The sequence below is a fragment of the Nothobranchius furzeri genome, chromosome 18 (assembly GCF_043380555.1).
Source record: "Nothobranchius furzeri strain GRZ-AD chromosome 18, NfurGRZ-RIMD1, whole genome shotgun sequence".
Taxonomy (NCBI): domain Eukaryota; kingdom Metazoa; phylum Chordata; class Actinopteri; order Cyprinodontiformes; family Nothobranchiidae; genus Nothobranchius; species Nothobranchius furzeri.
Window position 1 is genome coordinate 23,187,793 of NC_091758.1, and position 28,000 is coordinate 23,215,792.

The window sequence follows — 28,000 nt, forward strand, 5'->3', positions numbered from 1 at the left end:
CACTCCCAAACCACAACCTGCCTCAGACGACGCCCTGTCGCCCGTCAGGTTTCCACCTTTACACCAGAGGGGCCGAGTCCTACCGCGCGCCGCTAGTCGCTCGCGAGGAGGCCTTTTAATTGACGCGCGAGCGGCCAGCCGCATCTCAGTTGTAGCAGGAAAACAAGGGGGGGGTGCGAGGAGGTGGAGGAGAGGAAGAAGGGGTGTTAGGGTGCTCTGAATTCCAGAAAGGCGTGAGGAGGACGTCTGCATCGGGAAGCAAAACAAGGGATCTGAGTGAGTCGTGATTTTTGGGAGGTGTTTTATTTCTAGCGTGTCTGTGTTCTCCTGAGTGACCTGTTTTGGGTATTTGCCGTGCAGCATCCTTTTCCTCCGGACAGGACGGAGGGATGGAAGACATCAGGGACTAATTATAACAAATACTGGCGGTTCTAACCGAGTAGAGTGGTTCCCGTAGGTTTGCTGCAAGAGGAGCAGCATCCTTCAGAGGATAAACACCACACTCGGTGTGGTTCGGGGGGAGAGCAGCGTCATCGTTAGAATGTTTTGGTGCGTTTAGACACGACAGGTGTAACAGGAAGGCATGTTTACCCGAACATGGTGGGCCTATCGTGTACTATTGATCCGCATTGCCAGGGGATTGTTTCTATTTGTGTCTCTTTTTAGCTTTGCTGGTAAATTTCCAGTGGCGCCAGAGATGCTGACTGGTTACAGACTGTGGAGGAGAGGAGACAGGAGTGTGTGTGTGTGTGTGTGTGTGTGTGTGTGTGTGTGTGTGTGTGTGTGTGTGTGTGTGTGTGTGTGTGTGTGTGTGTGTGTGTGTGTGTGTGTGATGGGCAGCTCACTAACATGGCGCACATGAGCTGATAAACCTTTGCTATTACATAGTCCTGTCCGGAATTTACTCTGCTGCAGCATCTTCAACACAGTGAAGCTGTGTGTGTGTGTGTGTGTGTGTGTGTGTGTGTGTGTGTGTGTGTGTGTGTGTGTGTGTGTGTGTGTGTGTGTGTGTGTTCTGCATCTGTATGTACTTCCTGACTCTGAGCAGAACAATCAGCTCCATTAAGCTTATTGTTTTTTGGAACTGTTTTATCTCAGCAGGTATGAGTAATCAGACAAAGTGTGTGTGTGTGTGTGTGTGTGTGTGTGTGTGTGTGTGTGTGTGTGTGTGTGTGTGTGTGTGTGTGTGTGTGTGCTTGTTGTTTGGACTTTATGTTTTTCTCTTGGGTTTCTTCATCTTTGTTGACAATCCAGCAAGTACAAAGCAACCCGTAAACAGAACACACCCAGTGCATTTTCTGAATCCATCCTTTCTTTAACCAGGTTTTAATTAATAAAGTGTCACCATAAGATCTGAAATAGAACAATCTATGTTAACAACCTCAAATAAAAAAACTTTTTTAAAAGGGATTGTGGGCCACACAAAATCACTCCTGGGGCCATAAAAGGTCCGCAGGCCATGCTTTGAACACTGCTGTGATCAACTTTTTTTATAATCCTAAAATATTTTGAGAAACCTGCTTGTTTCCCTGATTTGTGTTTCGGGTTTGTGAAGCAACAACTGTGGGGTCTTAAAATGAACTTTACCCCTACTCCACACAGGAGGTATCGGCATCGCGGAACGGCAGCGGAATGGTTTACTCACGAGCTTTGTTGCACGCCAGTGAAAGTCTCAGCATGCTCCTCGCTGGACTCCTCGCCCCACAAAATCCCTCGAGACTTCAAAATCACGAAATCATGTTTGATATCGCTGTTTGATGTTATATGTGTGGTTCCTCTCTACTGCCAGGATTAAAGCCATGAAAAACGCACTGCTGCACTTCTCGAACAATGCAGGGAGTAAATAAACCTTGAGGTCACATGTATAGACATAATCTACATAGATATGAAATCACATACAAGCACCCCATAAGCTATAAAGGATTCTATCTGAAGCAGGGACATTCCGCTGCTGTTCCGCGTCGCTGATGCTTCCGGTCTGAAGTAGGGGTCAATTAGCTAATATCTGGCACAAATGCTGAGGTTTTATTCTACTAAATTATTTCCTTTTTGTTGTATTCCTTAGAATGTTTTAGATCATAATGTGAAATTTAAAAAAATAAAATAAAATACAAAAAAATAAATAAAAAAGAATATCAAGCTGAGATGTTCACCAAACAAATCATCTGGTAATTGTAATTGGCATGTCTTGAGCATGATTGGCCTAATCAATGATTGGCTAATCTAAAACCCAAAAGTCTATTTTTTTTTTCTGATCTGTGAATGCACCATTTCTGGGGAAAAACTACATTATGGATTATTGCTATGTGCTAAGTAACACTAGCAATAACAGATCTTTTACTTCCAGAGTTATAATGTTCCAGTTAATTGGGAATAAGTAAAAAACAACAACATTTTTTTCTTTTTAATTATGAATATATTATTCTGTGAGATAAATCACAAAAACAAGCACATCTCACATTTTTTGGCGGAAAAAGAGACTGAAAAAGTTTGACGTGGCTCTTTTCAAAATTACCCATCACCAAAGTTTGAGTGAATTTGTGGGTCCAAATGCTCTGACGTGAGAGCATAAACACATTTTTTAACAACCATAGTCAAAATGACATTTTCTGTCCTAATGACAATAACCAGCCTGCCCTTGCTTCCGTTTCTCATCTTTTCTGTTAGTTTATTGCACGAGCGAGGTCTCAGCCTGTCTGTGTTCTTGCTCAGCGGTCTATATCCGGTTAAACGCTCTGTGTTTTGTCAGCAACTCTCAGTGGAGCTGACAGCGCTTGTCTTGTTCACCCAATCATCATCTGGCATCATGACCATAGGGAGCCACATGTCCACCTCTGCATGCGGCGCTGGCAGCAGCAAAACAGAATGAATGAGTGAAAGACATCGATGGATTCTGTGTGTGTGCCTCATGATTGTGTCTGAGCATGGCAGGCATGGTATATAAATAGATCAACTTTTATCAATGTAGGTTGAATAAATGAACCGGTAAGGTCACTCTTTCATTTTCATGCGCTGTTGGTAAAAGAGTGAGGTGAGATGGCAATGAACTTGGTTAAGTTTGAGCTGGGCTAATCACAGCACTCTATGTTTGCAGAGAGATGTTGAGTGAGCTTAGCACTGTTAGGGCCGTGACATAGTTGCTGTTTTACGACACAAACTCGTGTTTAAAATGGCTGCCGCGCGTTACTTGCGTTGATTTGAAGCACCGTTTCCCCCGAAATTAACGCAACACTTCCGAACGCTGCAATATACGAGTAAACAGTAGGTGAAGTCAACAAAACGAGTGACATACTCAAAATGGTGGCTCCGTCTCTGGTTTGGAGGTCATCTTTGACACCGCTGCTTTCTCTTTTTCTGTCGTGAACTCAAAATTAACCAGTTACTGATCACTTCTATTGACGCCATATTTGTTTTGGTTGTACCTGCAAACCCGGCTCTATGTCCGGTCTGAGTAGTCTAGTGCTTCCCCCTAGTGGAACACCCCAGTGCTACGTGCAGTACAGTGCTGTGCAGCAACAAGTACGTGAACAAAGACGCTGCCTGCTGCCTGCACCAACGCAAGGTTAAACAGCAAGTATATCAAGGCCCTCAGAGCTATGACCGAGACTGGTGCTTGTTCGAAATGGCTTTGGCATCAACTTTGGATGATTTAGACTTGGGTTTTCTCTGAGACATGAGCAGATTGGGGTACTTCTATTTCTCTGGCGGTGTGTGCTGGACTGCTGAACTGATTTCCGTTGCTATGAATAAGTCAGATTGTTCATTGCTATGACCGGTCCTAGTGCTGTCCAATTACCTGTAGAGACAGGTTGAAAGACAGTCCCACTGAGCTCTGTCTACGAGTCATGGCCAGACTAAATACATATATATTGGCCAACAATGCCAGAGGAGTTAAGTGCCCGCTCAGTAACCAGAGGGTTGTAGGTTCAAGCCCCATATGTTGAAGTTGTTGTGTCCTTGAGCAAGACACTTAAACCATATTGCCTGCTGTTGGTGGTCGGAGGGACCAGGGGTGCCAGTACTCAGCAGTCTCGCATTTGTCACTGTGTCCCAGGGCAGCTGTAGCTATGATGTAGTTTATCACCATCTGTGTGTGAGTGTGTGTGAGTGCATGGGTGAATGACTTGTGTTGTAAAGCTCGTTGGGGGGTATAGAACCCTAGAAGACGCTATATGAAAAACAGGCCATTTACAAACCATATGTGGGATGGCTCTCCAGGCTAGCTGTTTTTGGAAGAAACTGAAAAAAAGTTTGCAGCTCTCACAACTAGACAATGACAAACACGTTTGGATAGAGCCTGCAACATGAAGTCAAAGCAAAAGTCCAGTCCTGCTCCATGTTAACAAAATAAAACTAAAATACATCTCAGATCATTTTTACCAGGAGTTGGCGCCTGTTGATTAATACTGTTAATACAATACTGCCGATGTCGGTACAGGATCTGCTCAGGTGTAAGATCGGCTCTGGGTCCTTCGACTGCCGATGACGTCAAAGTAGCTGATTGGCTGAACATGAACCTTACGGAAGTTACGTAATCACGATGTTATCACGTTTCGTTGGTCCAGGCAAATTTTTCTGTTGGAAAGATGGACAACTTTTACAAAGAAATTCATCATTACCTCTTTGAAAATACACTTTTAGCATAGAGCTGCATGTATCTTAGGGCTGAACGATTAACTGCATGTGCAATTAAATTGCGATGTGACAAAAGGAGATTTTCTAATTGCAAAGGCTGCAATTTGGCAGCGAGTGGTTAGCGCAATGCTAATATTGTCACGAACTCCTCCAGCTAACTCCATTTCCCAGCTTTCTCGCCACCAACGTGGCCTGCCGACGTCATCACGCCGACACTATAAACGGAATTGCCGACGTTCATTCATTACTCAGTCATCGTTCCTACCAGACTTTGAATCGAGTTCTCAGGCTTACCAGCCCTCAAACCCAACCTAAGGATCTAACCACGCTGTCTACTGCCACCACTCCGCGTCTGGGCCACAGACCATCTCCGCTACGCTTCAGCTCTGCCACGAAACCTGACAAACATACATGGAAAAACCCATAGGAATGCTAATGCTAATATCATCGATTACATTCTTACAAATTATGAATTAGAAACATGCCAAATGATTACATTTGGAGTCTAATAGAAAGTAAAACTACCATCAATCAAATAAGTACAGACAGGTATTTTAGTAAAGCCAGAAAACTATTAACTCCAGAGTTTTGGCTAGCAGCTATGAGCGTAACTGAACTACGCATGGACAAGACGTCAAAAACTCTAAACACAAAATACTTCAATAAATGGGACACACTTCTTTCCTGCAAATACAATTTCACAGGTGTTGCTAATACCAATGATTCTTCAAGGGATGTGCTCAAAGAGGAGTTCAACATTATGAATAAAATCTAGTGTTTTATTTTACAAATACATTATAAACACAAACTTATGTCGTAAGAAACATTATTTTAATAACGAAACTGCTAAATTCTTTCCAACAGTATAGATGTGTAGTGTATTTTGTCCGAGTGGGTTTGCCGTACTTTGACGTCATCGGCAGTCGAATGACCCCGAGCCAATCTTGCACCCGAGCAGATCCTGTACTGTCACCAATGTTCAAATCTGAGCTGTAGTAGTTACTTGATGCTTAAATAGCACCATGAGTTATCTATACGGGGGCGTATAGGTGAGAATTCCAGCCTTACACCCCGACAGTGAAGCCTTACAGAAATACAACGTGGCAGAAGGATGGAATATCATTGCTTCACTTTAAAACAATCGGTGGTGGTGAAGGCATTATGTCTAGGGATTCATCAAGTGAATCAACTGACAAAACTTCCCAAAGGAGTATTATTCTATTTAATGCTTCTTTTAAATCAAGTGACAGCCTACCGCTCAGTGATCATGAGTGTGACGGGGACATTTATGAGTCTCAGATGCCATTCCGGCGCTACATTCTGTGTGATGGAGGAAGAAAGAAAATAACGAGAGAAAGTCACAGAAAAAGGCCAAGAAGTGCAGAAATGTGCAACTATATCAAACATAGAAGTATGAAAACACTATAGTAAAAGATGATTGCTTCACAAACAATGCAACATCAGCAAGTTTGAACAAACGACTGATGTGTTTTTTATAACAGTGGAAGTGTATACACGGCCATTCACAATGGGATGAGGAAGTGGACGCATCTCATGAATCATCTTCTTAAAGAGTAGAGAAAAAATGCCAAATATGGAGCTTTAGTCCTGCACTCTCAGATCTACCTGCTCGTCGAGATTTCTAACAGTAAGAAAGCATCTGTGCAAAAATTGTATTTCAAGATTCAATTCTTTCAGTTTTAAAGACTTCTACAAGTAAGTAAACTGTATTCACGTAGCACTCATCACACACATCGAATCACAAAGTGCTTCACATAGATCAAAACAAAATAAAACATAAAGTCATAAAATCCTAATGATCTCAAAACAGAAATAGATTAACATCATAATAAATAATGTCATTTCATAAACAGATGAAAGATGATTGCAAATTTGAGTTAAAAATAAGAAAATTAAAGATTTAGGTAGAAGCAGCTTTAGATAAAATGGTCTTTAGCTGTTTTTTAAAAGTGTCCAGGATGTCAATGCTGAATTGTCTCTGTGCAGTGTTGAGGGGAAATGAGCATGCAGCCTGTTGAATCTAATGTACAGCCAATCAGAAAGAGAGGTGACGGAAGCACGCTGTCTTCTCCACCTTCACCATGTTTGTTTACCCCAAAGTCACATTTTCCTGGATGTCCCGTTTGACTGGGAAAACTTTGTGTATGAAACTGGTTCACGTGTTGTGTAGTTTCGCCGTGTTGTTGAACATATTTTAGTGAATACACTTTTATCTTGGGACTGCCGGTAACACCTCTAGGGAAACATGTTAAAACCTCATCATTGTGATTGTTAGAACATAAAGCATGACTTGAGTACAAAAGGCCCTGAACACACAGACTCATACATTTTTACTCAGCCACAGAGTGATGGACATTGTTCTTTCATTTAGAAATCATTTATGCAGTGGTTAGAAACCCAGATCTAAAAGTGAAGGATGAATGGAGTGCATTACAAAAGCCCTGAAAGTTTTCATCTTGTGGAGCACAAAACTAAGTGAAATCTTGCTCAGAAGGCAAAGTGACGAGGAGTAACATCGGTGCAGATGTTAGAGACGTGAGATATTAATAGTGTTACACCCCGTCGTTTTTGTCGCCATGTACTTTTGCTCACTTTCTAATAATCTCTGGTTCCTTAGATAGTCACTTTTTCTCACTTTCTCATTCTGTCTCTCATTACAACCCCCAACCACCCCCACTCCACTTGCTGCATTGTCATGACAGATAAGGCAGGAGAGGATTTGGTTGTTGTTTTTTTGACTCCCCTCCCTGTAGATCATCTGTCTTCTGATTAACTGTCATTTAAAGCCAGTAAATCGTTTTAATCTCAGATGGAAGCGTTCTCAGCAGACTGTTTGTGCATTATTTGTGTGTGTGTGTGTGTGTGTGTGTGTGTGTGTGTGTGTGTGTGTGTGTGTTAGAGGGACAGAGAGAGTCTTTTGTCTTTGCACACGCGCACACCCCTCTCTCATATGACGATCATCACAGTTGTTGCAAAGACTATCAAAAGCACTATTGATGAGCAGCAGAGAACGGGTCATCTATTTTCTTTATACTGTAGATGTCCTGAACTCATTTACTAACACACACACACACACACACACACACACACACACACACACACACACACACACACACACATTTGTAGTCTAAATTGGGACATTTTATTGATTTCCACTCATTTCTGTAGCCTAACCCAAAAATGACATTCCATTAGGACCAAGCATTGGTTCCCATAAGGACTCCCAGCCCTGGCGAGTTAGGTAATTATACAGGAAAGGAGCCTAAAAATTGAATACACACATTGTGTGTAAAAATACACAATGAATAAATTTTTGTGATTTTTAAGTTTGATAATATCAGAAGAGATTTGTCAGGTATGCATTAGACAAACAAGCTTAGTATAAACAATTGCTCACTGTCTTGAGAGCCTTAAGTGAGGATTGGGACCTTGCCATAAGGGACGGCACCTATTAGGCCTAATGGTTCCTGAGTTAGCGTCGGTAATGCAAGACCACCGGCTTCCGGATATTTAGAAGTTGCTGACAGACCTGAGAGGCAGAGAGCACACTGGATGTTAAAGACAGCCCCCTATGGAAAACGATTGTATAGGTAAAAGCTATACTGTCAGCAGGTCATGCTGGTGATAATGTTGTTAAAATTCAATAAGTCCTTACTCGTTCATGTTTGATGCAGACTGCTTAGAAAACCTTCAAGTGTTGAATCTTTGGAGACAGATGTTAATGGCACTTTGGAACATAGTAAAAGGAATACATATGTTTATGTTTATGTATTTAGCAGACACTTTTGTCCAAAGCGACTTACAAGTGATAATCGGCACGTTGCCCTTGAGGCTAACAACAACAATAACAACAACAACTTGACATCAGTCATGGAGAGGAGGGAACAAGGAGTGGACAGTAGAGAGGGGGACGGGTGCAGGGAGGGTGCTAGTTAAGAAGATGCTCTCTGAAGAGCAGGGTCTTCAGGAGTTTCTTGAAAATTGAAAAGGAAGCCCCTGTTCTGGTTGTGCTTGGTTGGTCATTCCACATTTGTGGAACAATGCATGAGAAGAGTCTGGATTTTCCTGAGCATGGTGTAGGCACTGCTAGCCGACGATCCTGTGATGACCGGAGCGGCCGGGCCGAGACGTAAGCCTTTACAAGAGGATTCAGGTAGATGGGAGCCGTACCATCTCGGACTTTGTATGCAAGTGTTAGCAATTTGAATTTGATGCGTGCTGCTAGCGGTAGCCAGTGGAGCTCAATGAACAGAGGGGTGGCGTGTGCTCTTTTTGGCTGATTGAAGACCAGACGCGCCTGTTTTAGCAAATCCAGTATTCTGGTAAATCAGTTGTTTTTCTTAAGTCAGGACATAAATGGCTTTGTTGTGAAGAAATTAATATTTTATGCTAAACCAAGTTACAATCAGAAGGTCTACAGGAAGTAATAGATGTCATGATTGCCTCCTAAAGCAATGCAGTTGCATTAACAAACCTCCAAGTAGCTTAACTCGTTACTTTCTCTCAAGATTCAGGTATTGAAGGACCCCATTGTTGCAAACACATTGTTTCCCATCTTTCAGTGGCACTAAAGGTCCTGCACACTTTGTATTTCTACGTTTACAGCCTAAACACGCGTTCTGATCTTCATGCAGCATCTATAATCAGAACACAAATCAATATAATGTCACATGAGCTGTAGACTCAGCAAGCAGTCCCTGGATATCAGATATATGAGAAATAACAGGCAAAGGCTGTGACTCAAAATCTCTGCAGTGTTGTGGTTCATCGTTGCAAATAGAATGACGTTTGAGGGAAAAATGTGACTTTTTGTCGAAAGCAACGGAGACTGCAAGCATGTGATTGGTCAGGATGCCGCTTCCTTTTAAGTTCGTCAACAGAATCAACATTTCCTGTTAAAAAAGGTGCCGAAGATATCCAGCGGCAGACACTGAACAGATTGGAGAAGTTCTCATGGAAGAAATTCGATGATATGAACATTTATACAGCCATGACTGAAGAAGTGCAAAGTTACCCAGCAAACTTTTAATCTGTAGAAGGAAATTATGGGAAAGGTGGGTTTGGAGGTGGCGACTGCATGAAGAGGTGGAGGAGAATGTGGGACTAATTTGTCTGTGTTGAAAGGTCTCTGAAACACACAAATGCAATATGAAAACATTATTGTTGGCTAGAGACATGATTGCAATGGTGGTGGGATACCCCAGAAACACGCTACACCCTCTGTTGTCCTGGCAGAGAATTGCTTTGGAACACTCCCCAGGAAACAGAGAAGTCTGAAAGGAAAACATCTGGGTCAATGCGAGACTCTGCACTCGAGCTGATGGAGGAGTATAAATCAGGCTATAGGAATACGTGTCCGTATGTGTGGCGGTTAGACCCTTTGGTCAAACATGCTTGTACTGTATAGTCTCAAAAATCTTAGTTCAACCTAACCTCGTGCAGCAAGATGAATTCTGCTGAGATTTGGAGTTTTCCAAACTCAGGAGAATCCTGAAATGTGTAGACTCGACACAGGGTGGGGCTGCACCCAATTTGATTCATTCATTTCCAGGCCCCTCTCCATTTTCAGGTTCATTTTTAGGCTAGGTTAAGGGACGTGGGCTACTTGGTTGAGTCTATACTGAGGGACAAAAAACTCCACCTGACAAAACTGAAATCAACATAGAAGTGACAAAAAATGCAGTTACCCTCTCATCCACTAGGGGCTGGCTCCAGAAAAGAGCACGTTTCCATTGACTCCCATGTTGAGGTGGAAAGGTGAAACCTGAGTCATCCTCCTCTGTTCTCAGGTTTCACCTTTCCAGCACCTATGATGCAGCTCTGGATCTTATTCTCAAACCGTTTCAGTCTAGGTCACTCCTTCCTGCATCCAATCACTTCAACAACTCCCACACAACAAAGGCTGATGACTCATCAAGCGGTGGGGAGGAGGGGTATTCATAGGTAGTTTCTGCTCATTAAGCAACTATAGACATCTACAGTTTATAAGCTTGACCCTCCCATATTCCCATCAGAATTGACAAGCTCCTTGGATGAGAAGTGAAACATCTTCAATAAACCAAAGAAGTCCAGTTTGAGCCCCTTGGATAGCCTGTAATTATGTTATGTGCTGCTATCTCCAGGTATAAGCACCAACATGCTTCTCATTCCTCTGTAGTAGAAGCTGCTCCAAAACAAACCACTATCCAACATTTAAAAGCATCACATCTTTTGAAAGAACCAGAGAAATGTTCAGTAACATTTTATTTTTTGCTGTAATTTTATTTAGTCTCACTATAGACTTACAGGCAGCATAAATCCTTACAACAGATGAACATAATTTATAATTGCTTGCTGTGTTCTCTGGATTGGAGTAAAAGAACTGCACAAGACAAATTAAAGGGCTCCCGCTGCACACATTTGTGACGCCATAGGCTCCTGACAACACATCTCAGGTGGAGTGAGAACAAGAGTGCTTAAATGAGACCCTGTGGTCGCATTAGTCTCACATTAGGAACTGTTTTTTTTATTAAATTTTTCTACGTTGCCAGAGTGATGCATCAATCCTTAGCCATAAAACTCAAGCCTTTACTTTACTTCATGCTGTGAAACAGCAGTTAAGACCCATATTGAGTCATTGAAACATCTAAAAACGTCACATTCGACCGGTTACCGGGGATGGCTGTTTGAATTTAGGACGTTAAAGTACATTTTGACTTCATCCCAAAGCAAGTAAAACTAACAGGACATGTAAAGATACATTTAGACTTTTTGCTGAGAAGGGGAGAAACAGTTGAGGAATTTGTGGGATCTTCTACAAATTTAGTACAAGAACAAAATCACGGGACTCGTATTGTCCTGGGGAGGATGTCAGTCGGCACAGCGAGATGTCAGAATGGCTCTTGGTTGCACCCACCCCCCGCATTTCTCATTCTGCATGTGGCTTCTTATTTGCCCTCACCATGTGGATGCTGAACAGTGCTTCATTTGTGCTCTTGACATGATGCGGCCCTGTCTTCTGTAACGGCAAAGCTGTTATTTATTACTGACCTAAAGAGGAAAAGAAGGATTTACCCCTTGACCCTGGAATACTAACGTGTGTCGTGTGTCCTTGGCGGACTTCTTTAGGTTCTTATTGGCACTGTGGTGTTTATGTTTGGCACAATGTGCGTTGTGCTTCAGAGCTGCATGTGTTACAGTGGAGAGGTCACGGTGTGTGTATTTGTGTGCGTGAGCTGAGGGACAAAAACTGGGTCTGAATAGAAAGGCAGCAATACTTTTGTCCGTGGGCTCTTTCGGCCTGAAGGGAGGAAGCTGTGCACGATGAGGAAAAAAACTAGCCACTTTAACTCAGTGGGAGTTAAGTGGATTTTGAATTAGCTTCCTCTTCCAAACTCAGTTTTTTTCTAACGTCGAGTCTTGATCGTTAAATTTAAGAGTCGTCATCTGTAGAGGAAGCATTTTATAGATTTCTATCGTCTTTTATGTCATGTCTGTGAATTTTTCTAAACCCTTTTTTTTCTGTTTTCAGCTTTCAGCTGATTTCTTCACAGCTGTTTGAATTTTAAGTGTGTTCAAGAGTCTACTGGGGAGTTTTATTAATGACGACTCAATATCAGCGAAAAAAGGTCCTTGCTGTTATGAATTAACATCTGAGTGAACACACTTGCGTCTCAAAAGGCAGGAATGACTTCAAGGAAATTGTTCTGAGAGCACATGCCTGCGTTCTGTAATTGAAACCAGTCAGAGCCATTTTCTGCTTTGATTGTTGCTACATTTCAGTGAAATGCAGCTGCCACATGACAATCAAAGGCATAACCATAAAAGAACGTATCAGTCTGCCTCGCGTCTTGTCTTTATGTGTGGCTGCTTGTCTCTTCCATGTCTACAGCTTCATTGCAAACATCTCACAGTAGCTGTCAGACTTCCATTTAATCGAAATGAGGGCTAATTGGCTATCAGTCAGTTTATGAACTTTGATTTGACGTTTTAGTTTATAATTCTCAGTGTTCGTGCTTGAGTAAGTCAGGTGCAGATCAGAACAGATCACATATTTGTGGTTGTTATTGTACATTTGTCCTAAGATTACTTGCATTGTTTTGAAGGAATCTGCTTTACTTGGGAGTGGCTATTATCTAACCTGGATTTTCCATTTCAGAATACAACATTGTATAAGTATACATTACAAGTGTCAGGGTGTTTAATACAGAGAGGAATAGCATAAATTATCTCTAAAAAGCACATGAATTGGACTATTTTTAGCAGTATATTTTCCAGGTCTTTAAGTGAGCAACTCAGCGCCTGCGTTTATTGTGATGAAAGACTACATTTCTAATTGTAAAGTTGGCTCATTGATGACTCCAAAAATTTGACAGCAACTAAACAAAAATCGACATTCTGCAGAAACTAGGGGTGGTAAACATGTTTGTTTTTTTCATGTAAAATTGTGATTTGACCACAATTTACATACATTTCATACTGGAATGTTCTGTAAATAAGTGATTATTGCAGTCACACATTTTCCCAGTATAAAAACTACCCTAACAACACATTCTCACACCCAAGGCGTCAAAGTATTACGCGTGTGACCAAGCCTCAACATATGACGATTCGGGACTCCCCAGCACGTCAGGACACGACGATCAGGGACAAACAGCTGACGCAGCGTCCCAGAGCGTCGGTATCCGACGCTGGTGCTGAGACAGACATTAGAACCACTTGTGAACTACTTAACCTTCCCCTCACCCCAATCCTAACCTTAAGGTCACAGTTATGGACCTTAAGGTTAGGATTGGGGTGAGGGGAAGGTTAAATAGCTGAATAATGTCCGTGTGACCGCGCACGTCAAACAGTGACGCCAGCGGAGCCACGTGAACCAGCGTGTCCCTGATCATCGTCTCCTGACGCGCTGGGGCGTCCCGAATCGTCATATATTGAGGCTTGGTCACACGAGTCATATTTTGACGCCTTGGGTGTGAGAATGTGTTGCCCCTAAAGGAAAAATAGAAAAACATTAAAGTTAAATTACATTTATGAATCAGTTTGTGCAGTTTTGCTATTGGTAGTGTACCATATTATGGTAATACAAGGCAATGGTAAATAGTCACAGCATTACACTGGTTTCACACTGGAAGCATCAGCGGCACAAAACGGCAGTGGAACGGTTTATTCGCAAACTTCAAAGCGGTCCTTTTCGCAGGGGGGGGGGGGGGTCTCGGCAGCGGCAATGCATTTTAGCTGTGCTCTTCGCTGGACTTACAAGATCCCTCGAGACTTCAGGTCATGGTTTGTTTATGCAATCCGCTATTAAACCAAAAAGAAGGAAATCATGTTTTACATCGCTGTTTGAGGTCATAGATTATGTTCTTCTGTCAGGATTAAAGCCATGAAAAACACACCACTGCACTTCTGAAACGATGCTGTGAATAAATAAGTTGTTAGGTCACACTTAAGCTTCATACATATGAAATTGCATCAGGGATTTTACACTGAAACAGTGTGTAATTTCCTGTCTCTTATGTTAACTGCGGATATTGACGCATCCCAGAAGCGGCTCGTGGCAAAAATAGAACCCGATCCTATCTCTAGCGGCGCGGCGTGCCGCTTCTGGGATGCACCTGGAAAGTGCTGCTTCGCTGCTGGTTTTTAACAGTCCATAGACTTTAATGGTTTTATTTGAAGCAGTGCAGTTCCGCGCCGCTGATGCTTTCAGTGTGAAATCAGGATTAGTTTCCTTATGCCAACAGGTATACAAGAGAATGGGCTGTACTGCAAAACCACTATTTATTAATCAGGACAATGCATTATGGGCATTTGGGTGAGTTATATATTTACATACATGAACATTATACATAACACAAAGGGAAGTGTGCACTTTTTTTTTTAGTTATACCTATTAGAAAGGCTAGTTATAAGCGTGGCTCCAATTTTCCCAGAATGCATTGTGATCAATAACATTACTGGTCATCTCTCTGTAAACAAATCACCAAATCACTGCAAAGATATGCTAACAGAACAGGCCATACCTTGAGGGTTCATCTGTTCATGAACACACCGCTGTGATCAGGCTTCGAGTGTGTTACGTCTCAAATGGTCCGGGCAGAAACAGTCCTTAAACACACTCTGTCTGTTCTCTATCTTTCTGACAGAAAGTGTCCTACAGATGATTCGATGATAGCTCTGCTTTCAGTGCTCATCAGCATCAGTAGATCGTTCATTTCTGAGTCATCCATTCTTTTATTAGATCAATTCTTGCATTGAGTTTCTTCCTTTGATAAAGAGACGTTTTGAAACAACCTGTCTTGTTGAGTATTTTCATGTAAGTCGGGGTGCTTCCATAAAAATGTTTTTGTAACACAGAAAATGTATTATAATACACAACAACAGGCAGATTATGCATGAAACAAAGATGGATGATCAGTGTTTGGTCATGCGTTACCTTCGCATGTATGTGCTGACTCTTTTCATTCCCAGACTGTTTTGCTTTAATAATGAAAAACATGTTTCAGATTATGCTGCTGAGCAGATTTAAGAGCTTTCTGTCTTTTAAGAGCAACATGAACAACGTTTAAGAAGCTGCCGCTGATGCTGGTGAGCTGCATCCTGCAGCAGTAGACAAGAAAAGAGAGGAAATTGAATTTGCTTCTTTGATTTGATGCCAGTTTAACATCTCCATTCTAAGATGACTAGAATATGTCATTCTTTTATCTTTATTAGCATCATGCTGATCACTTTAATGCAGGTTATAGAGTGGCGGCTGGTGCCAGGGGAACTTGAGCAAACTACGGTAAGAAAAAAAGAGACGCAATAAATTATTGTGTTCCTGGAAAGACTACAGCGGATTGTCAGGAGTTTGTTTCTCTGACTTGACTCTGCCACGCACCTGAACACCATGTACCTGGTTAAGATCACTTCCCTTCATGTTTCTGTCTTAAGTGTTTTTATTGAATTTTTTACATTTATCTTCATCAGTATGTCACTGTACCCTGCCTGAGTGATTTCCTGCCTCCCTTGATATTTTCCCTTTGTTGTCATGAATGTAATTACCCCCTGATTTGTGTCCCAGAGATGTCCATCTGTGTTTCTGTAGCTGCCCATTCTCCCTCTGTGTCCATGGCTTGTCAGTGAAGCAGCAGGACATAAACCGACAGTTTTAAAGCGAGATGGATCCAGTTTTCTAGTACATCTATTATCTGTATTGCATTGATTTTAGAGAAATGGCACATTGGGTTTTGAGTGGAATTGCATGATGGGAAATCTGTACCCCAAGGGTCAAGGAATGTCAAAGTTGTGAGTATTTTGTAACTGATTTGATTTTTGACTGAGAGGCTGGACCGTGTAGGTGTTATTGATGACTTTCAAATAAAAACTAGAACTTGCTACAACATTATGGACACATTCATGTCCAGCTGAAATGTGCTGTGCACCATATCCATCAATCTTTGCACCTAATTTCTGCTGCTTGTCTAATGCTGAGTTGCTAAGGTAACTGATGGGAAGGCCAAGCATCTCTCACCCTAGTGACTTATCTCCTTCTGGGCCAGAGCAGATATAAAATCCCTCCAGTGTGTTCTGGGTCTGCACTATAGTCTGCCCAAAAAAGACCTCCCAAGTTAAGCATTGTAATCATGCCTGACTACCTCAGAGGAGCTCCTTGCCTAATCTCCATGGCTGAGGTTGGCAACCCTTCTGAAGAAGCTCATTTCAGCTGTGTGCATCTAGATTCCCGTTCTCTCTCTTATGATCCAAATTACACGGCCATAGGTGAGGACTGAAATGAAGACAGACCTGCAAATTGAGAGCTTACCTCCAAGAAGAGCACCCTCATCACTGCAGATGGAGCTCCATTTGTCCATTGGTCCGTCTCCCCTTGAATCCTAACATCACTTGTTAAAAGAGCCGCAAGATACTTGAGGCAAGGACTCACTTAGATTGAGGATTTTGTCTTTTTCCAGTTAGGGACCACAATCTTAGACGTGAAGAAGCTGACTCTCATCCCGACCACTTGACACCACCCTGGTGCAAACACTGCATTTTTCCATGATCTCAGGTTGTTCAGGTTGTTCAGCCTGTCCAGAACAATTTGTTCAGATATTTCTTATTTCATTCTCTTAGCTGCATTATATTTTGTACTTTTGCAGCGCTATCTAGCATAGCAAACCTCATTTTACCCAGAGCCCGTTCACATGTCTTACTCACATGTCTTTTTACATTCCAGTTTGTGTCGGAACGGAAAAAACTGAAACGGAAGAATGCATCTCGAAAGTATAACGTGTCTGTTTATGTGGGTGCTTGAGGGGTCATCAGATGATTGTGGTTTCTTTTTTCTCCATGTGATGGGTAAAGATGGAAGAAGTTAAAATCCCTTGAATGCTTTTGTGCAGAGGTGTCAGGAACAGCACCGTGTACACTGTCCCTCCATAATGTGTGTCTGATGTTCAGTGGTTGTGTTTTATGGAGGAAACCAGAAGGGCCGTTTTACAGCTGGGGTGGCATAAGAGCTGTTGACACAGTATGTTTTCACCCCTCGTAACTTGTGCTCTGTGAGTAGTTTGTTGGGAATTGATGCCAGCTAATTCACACAGTGACAGCAGGAGCCCTCGTCAGGAATAGTGACACCATTTCACCACAATTTACTTGAACTAGGGAGGATTTAGTTGGGCGAGGGAGTCATTTATGGCTGTTGCTCTTTTGAACAAGACTTTGGTTTGAACTAACTTCAAGAAATGATTGTTGTTGTGATGCAAAAGCAACACTTGATTTCAAATAATCATCAGTCTGTCTTTAGAACCATATTTGATCATTTTCTCAAAGTGACATTAGAGGCTTTACCAATAGCAACATAAGACTCCAATAAGAGAGAAGACTGTTGATAATTTGACACCAGGTCAGTGAATTAAAACTTCATAATGCTTCATCTCATCATTCGGCTGCATTGATTTCCCCTCTGCACTCAGATTTTCAGGTAACCTTATACCGGGGCTGCACTAAATAACAAACATTCAGCAATCAATGTTTGTAATATTGCAACACACACTGTTTGCCCATAACATGTGTTTGGCAAACCTCCACTCCCGTGAATACCTACAGCAGCACATGGAAGGTGCATGACGATGGATAATATTGGATTTGTCATGTCTGACGATGATAATTTCAACAATAGTGCAGATCTACTTTAAATTTAAATTAATTTGTGCTAAATTAAAACTTAAATAACCATTTTTTGTGAGTTTTGCATTTGGTTAAACAAAGCAATTTGTTAATATTGGAAGTTTATAACATCACATCAGTGCAGGTTATATTTGTTTGATGTTCATGTTTTGGTTATTCTTTGTGAAATTGTGTAGCTGTCACTTGTTTGTTGTATTAGGTAGGTGACTAAAATGGATGTAAAAATTGCATTTCTTTCAATTAAAAATAGATAAAAAGCTTATAACTCTGTAGTTGGGGATTAAATAGAATTTTTAAACTACAGTCTACTTAGAAAAATACAACTTGTCTTGTTGGTAACTAAAGAAATGTCAACGGATATTTTTGGCTGATGGTAAATCTCATGTTTGGAGGGGGTTAAATATAGGCGGGCTTTGCATGTTTCTACTCTAAGCAGACACAGCTCATATGGAGAAGTAAGTGGGGGACCCGAATGTTTAACAGTCCTCTTAAATAGCTGCTTTTACATTAAACTAATATTTGATCCTTTATTGTTTATTACTTTGACTATTAAATATTAGCTATCCACTAAAGACTTCCTGTCTGATTTGGGTGAATGATGACTAGATTTTGCTGTGTCCCATAGTGAGCAGCACATTCTTTCCCCTCTGGCTTTAAATCCTGCTCCTGTCCATCCTCCATCCTGGATCTATCGTCTGGAACCCATTAGAGCAGGAATCTCCAGCAGAGCCCAGCTTACACATTAGCATTGCGTACACTGACTCGCCTTGACAGGAAAGAGACACCAAATTGGTGCCAAACAGACAGATATTTAACCTCAGTCAGTAAGGAAAGTAAATGGCTGGAAGAACAAATTCTATGTTTAAACAAAGTCGTTCATCACTGGATGTAAAGTTCAGAGTTAATGTGTGGTTGTAGCTATCTGCCGCTAAATCCGTCTCTTGTCTTTCTTTTATCAGGATGGCTGAGGTGTCACAAGAGGAGAGACTCCAGGTCATCGCTGTAAGCTGTTTACACACACACACACACACACACACACACACACACACACACACACACACACACACAGTCTGGTAGTTCCTCACTCTCAGAGTGCACATCAGGGCACACTGATGGCTGTAGAAACAACAAGTCATTGCTGCATGTCAAGGTCTGATAGCATGTCTTAATGACTTTTAAAACCCATCTCCTCTACCCATTAGCAAGCATCGGCAGCTAATGGAGCCTCCTTTTTCTGTCTGTCTCGTTGGTATCCCACTCCACTGCAACATCCGTTTGATTCTGTCCATTCAGAGCTCTGTGGTCAAACATCCTAGAAAACATTTTATTGAGCTGTTTTGGGGAGAAATCACTTTACAGCTGTAGACACATTCCACAATGATATCTAATAGTAATAACATTGGCATAATAATGTTTTTAATATTTTAGGACCAATGATGAATGCAAAATTGTGACTAACTCTAGCAGAATGCCACTGTGGTATCTAATTGTTAGTATTAAAGCAGCATTCTCATCGCCACACCAACTAGTTCATACTAAAAATGCATTCTTGTGTAAATGCCAGCCACATGGAGAAGAAATCAGTAAGGAAATCATGAGCAGGCATTGCCTTGCTTTTGAAGCTTTGGCTCATTGGGGTTGAAAGTAGCTACTTTTCAAATGCTGCGTCCCATTTACCTCAAGTCAGAGCTCACATCTGAGAAGGGTCAGAACCACCTGAATCATGTTCCAGTTGCAAGTCAGAGAGCCACAAAGACTTTCTAATTGTGCGTATTGGTCATAAGACTAAAAGCCTAAATCTATGCACAGTAGTGTGGAAAGTTGTTTGTCCCCTTCCACTACAATACAAATGGCAGTTTTCAAATGTGATTTCATTTGCTGAAGTTGAAAAGCCTTCCAAGCAAACACACGGACATGAGGGAGAATATCTGACCTTAAACAGACCTTTTAATTGCCTTTTCACCTCAGCTAAGGTTGGTTTGAATGTTTTTTCTAACAGTAAAGGAAATCTTCATTTGAATATTGCATGTAGATGTACTTGTGTTATCTTTTTCTGATATTGAAATGTGCATAAAAGTGTAAAGAGTATAATATGTCATGTAATTTCTATAAGTAGAAGAGGGGCAAATACTTTTTGCAGCGCTTTAGTCTGAAACACTGCAGCGACATACTAACTAAAGATGAATGGACATTACTGTTTGTGTGAGGCTGATACAAAAAGACAGAACTGAAAAAGGTTTTCAATGATCTCTACAGTTATTAAAATGTGTGTGAGGTAGCCATGTTGGTTTTTGAGGTTGAGGCTGATCAGAACTCCATTTCTAACTTTTCAGACTTGGAGCTCAGAAATTCTGGCTTCTAAATAAAGCAGAACACATAGAAACTTCCTGCATTAGCTTAATGTGCTAAAATGCTAATGTTAAGATGTATATCTACAGGAAAAACATGGAATCCTCTGGCTTTTGGCACATGTTATTTTTCCACAACAACGCTACAGCTAACAAAGTTTCAGGTAGCATTGTGATGTTCTTTGCTTCTGCTTGTGTGAAGTTACTGTTGAGTTAAGTTCCATTATCCTTCAGTCTCCAAGGGGAGCTGCTAGAGCTGCAGCATCCAACTTTTCACTAAAAGTGATTTTTAATAAAATGTAAGGGGAAGTAATTGTCAGATTTTAGTTGAATCATTTGTTCACTACTTTGTATCGAATATAAATGGGGGTACCGGCAGGGCCAGAGATACAAGTTTTTAAACAGGTTTGCTTTCAATATTCAGGAAATAGTATAACTTTATGATCTTAGCATAGTAAATTTGGGAGATTTTGTCCATGTTTTTCCAGTCAAGCATCATTACAGCTTGTTATATAACAATTCTGCTATCACACACCAGCTCACAACAATCATTTCACTGTAAATTCTCAGTCAGCAGCAGGGTCAGTTGATATCAGCTGCCTGAGTCCATTCTTGTTTGTAGGCATGCTTGTTTTGGGCTCTTTGGCTGTGACTCATCAAATGAAATTTAAGTGTCCAGTTTGACACTTTGACTTGTTTAAACACTGCTCAGGAGCAGAACTCCTCAACCTCTAAAGCATAGCCTCTCATTGTCAGGTTTAAGCACCTAAGACACCACAACACAGTACAAGGAAAGAGACACAAAAGTCAGAATTCTGTTTAAGCTCGAGGAGAATGGAATAAAGTCGCACCAACCCAGTCTCCACTGAGCTGACACTTCCTCAAACCATTCTGGCCTTTGAAATCCAAGCACCTCTATTTATTACAAATTTGGAGCTTCCCTGGTTACATGCCTGAGAGCTGATCTAAAGGGAGGGGGGAAACACAGCTCTCAGTCCAAAATTGTTACAAGTTTAAAACAAAGAGCATTCATTATTACACGAAGAACTTTCAGTGTCTAATCACACGATGAGTAGCAAGCAGTTTGTACGAGTCAGCAATTGACAGAACAGCAGATCTCCTCAGGTCATCCTTGGATCACATTAGGTCAGATTTTAACACCATTAAAGTCTCTTGAGGGAATTTTACAATACAGCAACTGTTTAAGCATTTAAATGGTAAAATCATTAAGCATAAAACATGGCAAATGAAACATTCTTTAATTGTAATGAAAGCATAAATGAAACTATCTTTAATTGTAATAAAAGCATAAAACATGATAATTGAAAACATGAATAATAATTCTATCACACATTCTGAAACTTGTACATGTTGATGTTTACGTCTCGTCACTAAAAACCTGTAGATTCTGTTCTGTTTGTTTCTGCTGTGATGTTTGTAGCATTGTGAGTAATCATGTGTGTGTGTGTGTGCGTGCGTGCGTGTGTTTGTGTGTGTGTGTGTGTGTGTGTGTGCGTGCGTGTGTTTGTGTGTGTGTGTGTGTGTGTGTGTGTGTGTGTGTGTGTGTGTGTGTGTGTGTGTGTGTGTGTGTGTGTGTGTGTGTGTGTTTGGAAATAGGAGAAAAGGAAGAAGCAGACAGAGATTGAAAACAAGAGGAGGCAGCTGGACGATGATCGACGACAACTCCAGCATCTGAAGGTGATGGCACGCTCACTTGCATCTTTTATTTTTTTTTATTAAATCAAATGCATAATTTTCCCACTATCTAAGGAACTCCCTGCAAATGGGCGTCATGTTCTAGCAGCAGAACACAGCAGGGATTCATGACAGAACGCAGCAGTTTGACTTTGGGTGAAATGCACTCGAACTCTCCTCTGATAACGAATGTCATCTGCACCCCCTCACGCCTCTCCCTGCGCCAGAACTTATAGCAGAAATTCTGCCGGGTTTGCTGTGTGTGTGTTTTGGGAGTCATGCTCCAAGTGTGAGCGCTGTGGTACGCCCACACAGCGTTAAAACTCATCGTGAAATTCCTCTCACATCTTTCAGTGCAACACGGTGAGATCCTCCCAAACTGCCGCTGTTGCTGCTGCTGTCACGGAATGTTCAGAATGGACAGTAGATAACACCGACAGCTCCTCCACATGCTGTTTACACACACACACATGCATACACACTCGTCATATCAGAGCCAAGGCTATTGTCAGCGATTGTGTCTGCACTATCAAAGCTATTTCAGCCACGGACAGTCCGGCAGCTCGGGGATAAGAGCAAAGGTTTTCTCGTGTATGCGCCTGTGCAGAAGCATGTGTGTGTTTGTAAAAGTTCCAGTGACCTGCTCTGTTACCTCAGCATGCTCCCACTTTTTTTTTTTTGTTAAAGCTATTTTCAGCTCAAACCATTGTGCATGTGTTTCTGCGTGTGCATGTGTTTTATTTTTTTATTTTTTATGCATTGCTTTGTAAAAGTACACAGAAGCCCCTGGACAATGCGGTGGGCTTTGACAAAGGAAGCAGATTTTTGTCCCACTCCCACCAACAGGAAACTGCTCGTACACCCACCGCACCCCACTTTTGCCTCACACACGCATCCACACAAACACGCAGAGGGGAAGTGCAATCATGCTCTACGTGCACACCACGTATTCCTTTCACACAGCAGCATGTTACAACTGTTTAGTTCGAATACATGAATTCAGCACTAAAGCAGATGTCATTCATTATAATTAAAGGAGCCATCACCTGTTACTAACGTGGATATATACATCATATTATAGTTATCTGGGGCCATTAAAATAATTTGTATTGGAAAAATAAATTAAAAAGTGCTTTTCTGACCCTTTTTAGTAAATTACGTTTTCTCGCGAGAGTACACACGATATGGCTAAATGCTAAGTGAGTTTGGAAAGGAGGCTGTTTTCTGCTGAGCTACTCCCTTCATTTTGTGTGTGTGTGTGTGTGTGTGTGTGTGCGTGCGTGCGTGCGTGCGTGCGTGCGTGCGTGTGTGTGTGTAATCCCAGTTCCGCCCTTTGTCTGCTACGTTAGCAGCTTTTACTCCAAAGAACAATGGAGACAGACGTAACTTCAGCAGTCCAGCTTTACGACCTGCCTGGTGTGTGTGTGTGTGTGTGTGTGTGTGTGTGTGTGTGTGTGTGTGTGTGTGTGTGTGTGTGTGTGTGTGTGTGTGTGTGTGTGTGTGTGTGTGCGCGCGCACACGCATGAGTGAGCACATAAAGTGATGTCAGGCATTAGTGTAAAAGGGTGTGCCGAGACTGTGAGTGAGTGGAGAGAGATGAGGAGGGAAAGCAGGTTCAGATTCAGTACCCAGGAGACCACGCAGGGCTGGAGGGGCTGCGGGGGATGACGAGTGTTGGATTACACCGTGAGAGTGTGTGCTGTAAAGGCTCTGGGCAGCTGGGCGTCTGAAGTTCGTCACCACAGAGCAGCAGGCAGGGTAACTCAAACAAACAGGTTTTTTTTTCTAAATACACACCTAAACATTCACAACCAAGCTCAGGTTCGTGAACTTTATGATGGATAAAGACTCACATGAGAGACGAGTGAGCAGGGGTCATGTCTGAGAGGGAGGATACTATAAAAGGGGGAGTTTTCTGTTGAAACTCACGTTGCATCAGTGGAGAAGAATTCACATTGAGCCCAGACCCAGATTGTCAACCCAGCCTGTGAAAACAAAAGCTTTTTGAAGCACATTTTCATTTGGCCAAGCAGACTTTAGTTTCTCTTTTTTTATTTTCTTCTTTTCCTACGATCTAACAGCTGTGAGCGAGGCACTGTTATATTTACCTCAAAGCATGCCAAGTATTTGCTTTGATGTTTGCTAATCCACGTGAGGTTATGAGGACAAGAAGTCCAGAGAAGAATATATTATGATTTCTGGAATAAACATACATGTGTGTGTGTGTGTGTGTGTGTGTGCGTGCGTGCGTGCGTGCGTGCGTGCGTGTGTGTGTGTGTGTGTGTGTGTGTGTGTGTGTGTGTGTGTGTGTGTGTGTGTGTGTGTTCTGTTTTTGTCTTGTCTAATTCACCTTAGTTTGGGAGGTTTTTACTATAATAAACAATTCCCTATCAGTATTCCCAGTGATCTATAACTTTACTCCGGTAATCTCAGTACTCCTCCATGAAATATTTGATGCAGTTAATGAACCGTTTTGTGTCTGTAAACTATGTGGATTTCCAGTCTTGTGCTCAGCTGAGTATAACAGGAGAATTATATATTGGTGTGGAGTTTTAAGTTCAGTGCTGGCGGCCTCGATCCTCTGGCCTGGTGCCACGTTGTGTTGAATTGACAGAGTGTTTGGGAGCAGTTGGTTTGTGTGTCCGAAGCCCTGAGTGGCAGCAGTCAGCAGACACACAGCAGATTAACCAGAAGGGTTGTCAATGTGTCGACTAATCTCTGCTAAAAACAAAAAGAGCACCGACAGCCTGTTAGGAAAAGTATCTTATCTAATCCAAGTTCTGCTAATGAGGATGCTAAAAGTGTCATGTTAAAAATCTAGAGGTCAAAGGTTTAACATGAGATGATTTCATGGCAGCACACACATACATCTAACAAAGCATGTGGAGCCATCTAGAGAAGTAAGAGAGGCATTGCATCTTTTTTTTTTAAATCAGTCACCAGTGAGGTAGAAGCAACAGAAATAACTAATCTTGTGACCAAGTTTGTTGTTTGTTTGCAGTCAAAGGCCTTGAGAGAGCGCTGGTTGTTAGACGGAGCTCCGGCAGAAGAGGAGACACAGAGGCGTCTGCAGGAGGACGAGATGAAGACCAAACTTCTGGAGCAAGTCATCCTCAGGTGAACATTTTAAAGGGATATGTTGGCCTTCTGGACATGTTTTCTGTGGATAAGTGATAAACCATTACTACCTTACCTGTTGTAGTTAAAATCCTGAATGGCCTCAGTTCAACGAAATGGAGTTTACCTCTGGCTGGACTGATGAGCTAACGACTAATCAGAGTAGCAGTTATGTGGATTGTTCAGGTGCTACAAGTCACAAAAACATGAAAAAAATGCCTAAAATATCCAATTAAAGCAGCAATCCAGAGTTTCCCCTCTTCCAGGGAATATGCACATTTTTTTTAAAATACATAAAAGTGATAGTCTGACCCTGTACTGTCACATAATGTAGACAATACTTCTTTTTTTTCTGAGCCCACCCTCGCTCTCTCCATGCAATGTGAACTGAGCGACGTTCAGCATTAGCCAATAACGTTAGACATCCACTTACGTACAGATGTCAATCACAGAGCAGGGGCACACGTTTACGGAAGTCTGATGCAGAGCTGGCAATATTTCTTGTGGACAAGTAAGTCCGTAATGAGCGAGCCATCCCAAATGAATGTTCTTTGCTGATAAACTGTATAAACAGAGTGTCTAATAGTGCTGTAGACACGTTTTAGTCATTATGTTGGTATATCGTATAAAATAAAATAAAAAATCAGCCTAAAGCTGTCATTACTGGGCCCTCTTCGGTTTAAAACTCTGCTCTACATTGAATTTGAAAAAGCCATTGCTAATGGCTAAGCGGTACCAAGTGACGTTGCCGGGACCGTTTCATTTGGCTGCACTGGACTGTTGCCAAATCTCGACCACGTCTCCAGCTGACTCGGCCACTCATGATACGATATGAAGTGATGTGGCTCTGAGTTGCTTGCCTCTTCCACAAAAAGTCCTCCTCCCTTCTATATAATAGGAGAGAAAATATCTGTGTGTGCATGTGTGCTATGGCTCAGAGCACGGGAGCAGGGAGAGGGGTTTAAGATACAGCACAGATTTTCCACCTCTAACTGGTGCTCAGAGAGAAACTCCGGATTTTTGCTTTAAGACACAAATTATTCAAGTTACTGCAAAGTTTTGTTTTGCAGCAACAATTCGAATCAATTTAGTGTTAAGGGTCAAAATGTAAGCAAGGAAATGTTACATTTTTTAATTTTTCTGTGAGAAAATCCAACTCATCGACAAAAAGTCCATAAAGTTGTTAAACACATTAATTAGATTCTGCTTTAAATCCAATTAAACGTACTGTATGTTGACATATTTGACAAAAACCATATTTAAAGCTCATGTTTTTTATGATTTCACTCTCAGATTTACAATCTGCTGTTGTGTTTTGAACCAGGCTGGAGCAAGAGATTGAAGAACTGGAAACAGGCGTGCCTGTCAATAAAGGTGTGGCCAAAGAAAATGGTGAGATGCATGGTAACATGTCATCACAACAGGAAACCACGGCAACACAGCCTGAGCACCTGTGACATAAAGAGAAAGTTAGCTAAAAATAGTCTCTTCATTTGCAATATTAACTTATCCGTCTCTTCCGGAGGTTATTAAAGCAGTAATTCCTCTCTTTCTTCAACACGTTCTCTCTCCCAGCGCATCAAAAACAAACGCTTGGTCAGCCGCCCTCCGCGTCAGACCCCAGAAGCCAAAAGTGCCCTTTTTCGGTACTTATGTGCGAAAAGGGGTTTTCTCCTTTTCTAACTGCAGATCTCAATGCAGCGTAAAACTGATGCGATGGGATGTCCGCTGATGCGGCACCCAACCAGCTCATTTAACCGCATCTAAACCTTAACGTTTTGCTATCTATAACCTTCCCCTCACCCTAACCTTAACCCTCTTGCCACCTAAAACGTTACTCTCACTGTGATAAGCGTTTGTTTCCCATGCATTCTGACTGAATTTGCCACCCAAGGGGAAGGTTAGAACATACCCTCTGGCGAGGGGGAGGTTACAAATGCCCTCTACTTTTAACCTCCACCGTGGTAGTTGAAACCTCCCCCTCGCGTTGCCTCGGTCCAAACCCGACCAATGACGAGGCGGCTCCCTCCGTTCACTTCAGAGAGCCGGCTTTTAGAGCGACCGACACATCACTAACGTGTTCGCTAGCAAGATGGTTAAGGTTAGGATAGGGGTGAGGGGAAGGTTAAATAACAAGAGGATAAGGTTAGGGTGAGGTACAATGAGCTTGTTTGGTGCCCTGGCTGCGGACATCCCATCGCGTCAGTTTTACGCTGCATTGGGATCTGCAGTCAGAAAAGGGAAAAACCCCTTTTCGCACATAAGTAACGAAAAAGGGCACTTTTGGCGTCAGGGGTCTGACGCGGAGGGTGGCTGACCAAGCGTTTGTTTTTGGACCGCTGGGAGTGAGAATGTGTTGCTTTCTTTGTCTCTCTTTGCCTTTCCCTGAGCACCATCTTTATTAAAATAATCTCTCCATGATGCTCTGGTGCACCCTGTAGGTGAGAATGGAGTAGTGCAGACCCCTAAGAAGGAGGTGACAGGGGTCGAAGCCAAGCTGCTGGGTCCCAGTCCGGAGCAAGCCAGTGAAGAAAACCCAGTCACTCTGGTCTTCATGGGTTACAAGACAGTGGAGGACGAGAAGGAGACCCACACGGCCCTGGGGATGGAAGGGGTGGACGGCAACGTGAAGGCTGAGTTTGTGGTGATTGAAGACGGCGAGGGAAAAGTGGGAGACGCGGCCACAGGAGAGCAGGCTCCTCCCAACGGCAGCATGGCGGAGAAGGAGAAGGCCGACGGAGGTGAAGAGAAAGAGAAGGAAAATGAGAAGAAACAGACCTGCAAATGCTGCACGGTCATGTGAGCTGTTTGTCATCTGTGTGTGTGAGACTGTGAATGAGTGAATACACACCTGTGCTCGTGCAGCGCGGTGTGCCGTTGCATGAGTCTGTGCCGTGTGTAACTTTGTGTTTGTGTGGAGGTGTGTGTCAGGACTGATCAACCAGAGCAGAAGTACAGTTACACAGTCGTTACCCCAACAACGAGAGCCTCTCCGAGCTCCTGCAACAAGAACCACAAAGACTCATCAGTACACT

At 42.3% G+C, this 28,000-nt stretch overlaps 1 protein-coding gene across 3 annotated transcripts; it reads left to right on the forward strand.

Moving 5' to 3' along the window:
* Window positions 1-64: 64 nt before the first annotated feature.
* palm1b (paralemmin 1b) lies at window positions 65-28,000 on the forward strand. Of its 3 annotated transcripts, none has more exons than XM_015969655.3 (6): window positions 65-276; window positions 18,765-18,807; window positions 21,771-21,851; window positions 24,850-24,965; window positions 26,290-26,357; window positions 27,407-28,000. In XM_015969655.3, the coding sequence occupies exons 2-6, from the start codon at window positions 18,766-18,768 to the stop codon at window positions 27,766-27,768; spliced, it is 669 nt and encodes a 222-aa protein (XP_015825141.1). In that variant the 5' UTR covers window positions 65-276; window position 18,765; the 3' UTR covers window positions 27,769-28,000. The 3 variants fall into 3 exon arrangements, with proteins under 3 accessions (XP_015825141.1, XP_070403272.1, XP_070403271.1); XM_070547171.1 differs by lacking the exon at window positions 65-276 and adding an exon at window positions 452-549 and having other exon boundaries at window positions 26,290-26,339; XM_070547170.1 differs by lacking the exon at window positions 65-276 and adding an exon at window positions 457-549.

Coding starts and splice junctions, on each gene's coding strand:
- palm1b (XM_070547170.1), top strand. Junction 21,852..24,849: donor GACAACTCCAGCATCTGAAG/GTGATGGCACGC, acceptor GTTTGTTTGCAG/TCAAAGGCCTTGAGAGAGCG. Junction 24,966..26,289: donor CTGGAGCAAGTCATCCTCAG/GTGAACATTTTA, acceptor GTTTTGAACCAG/GCTGGAGCAAGAGATTGAAG.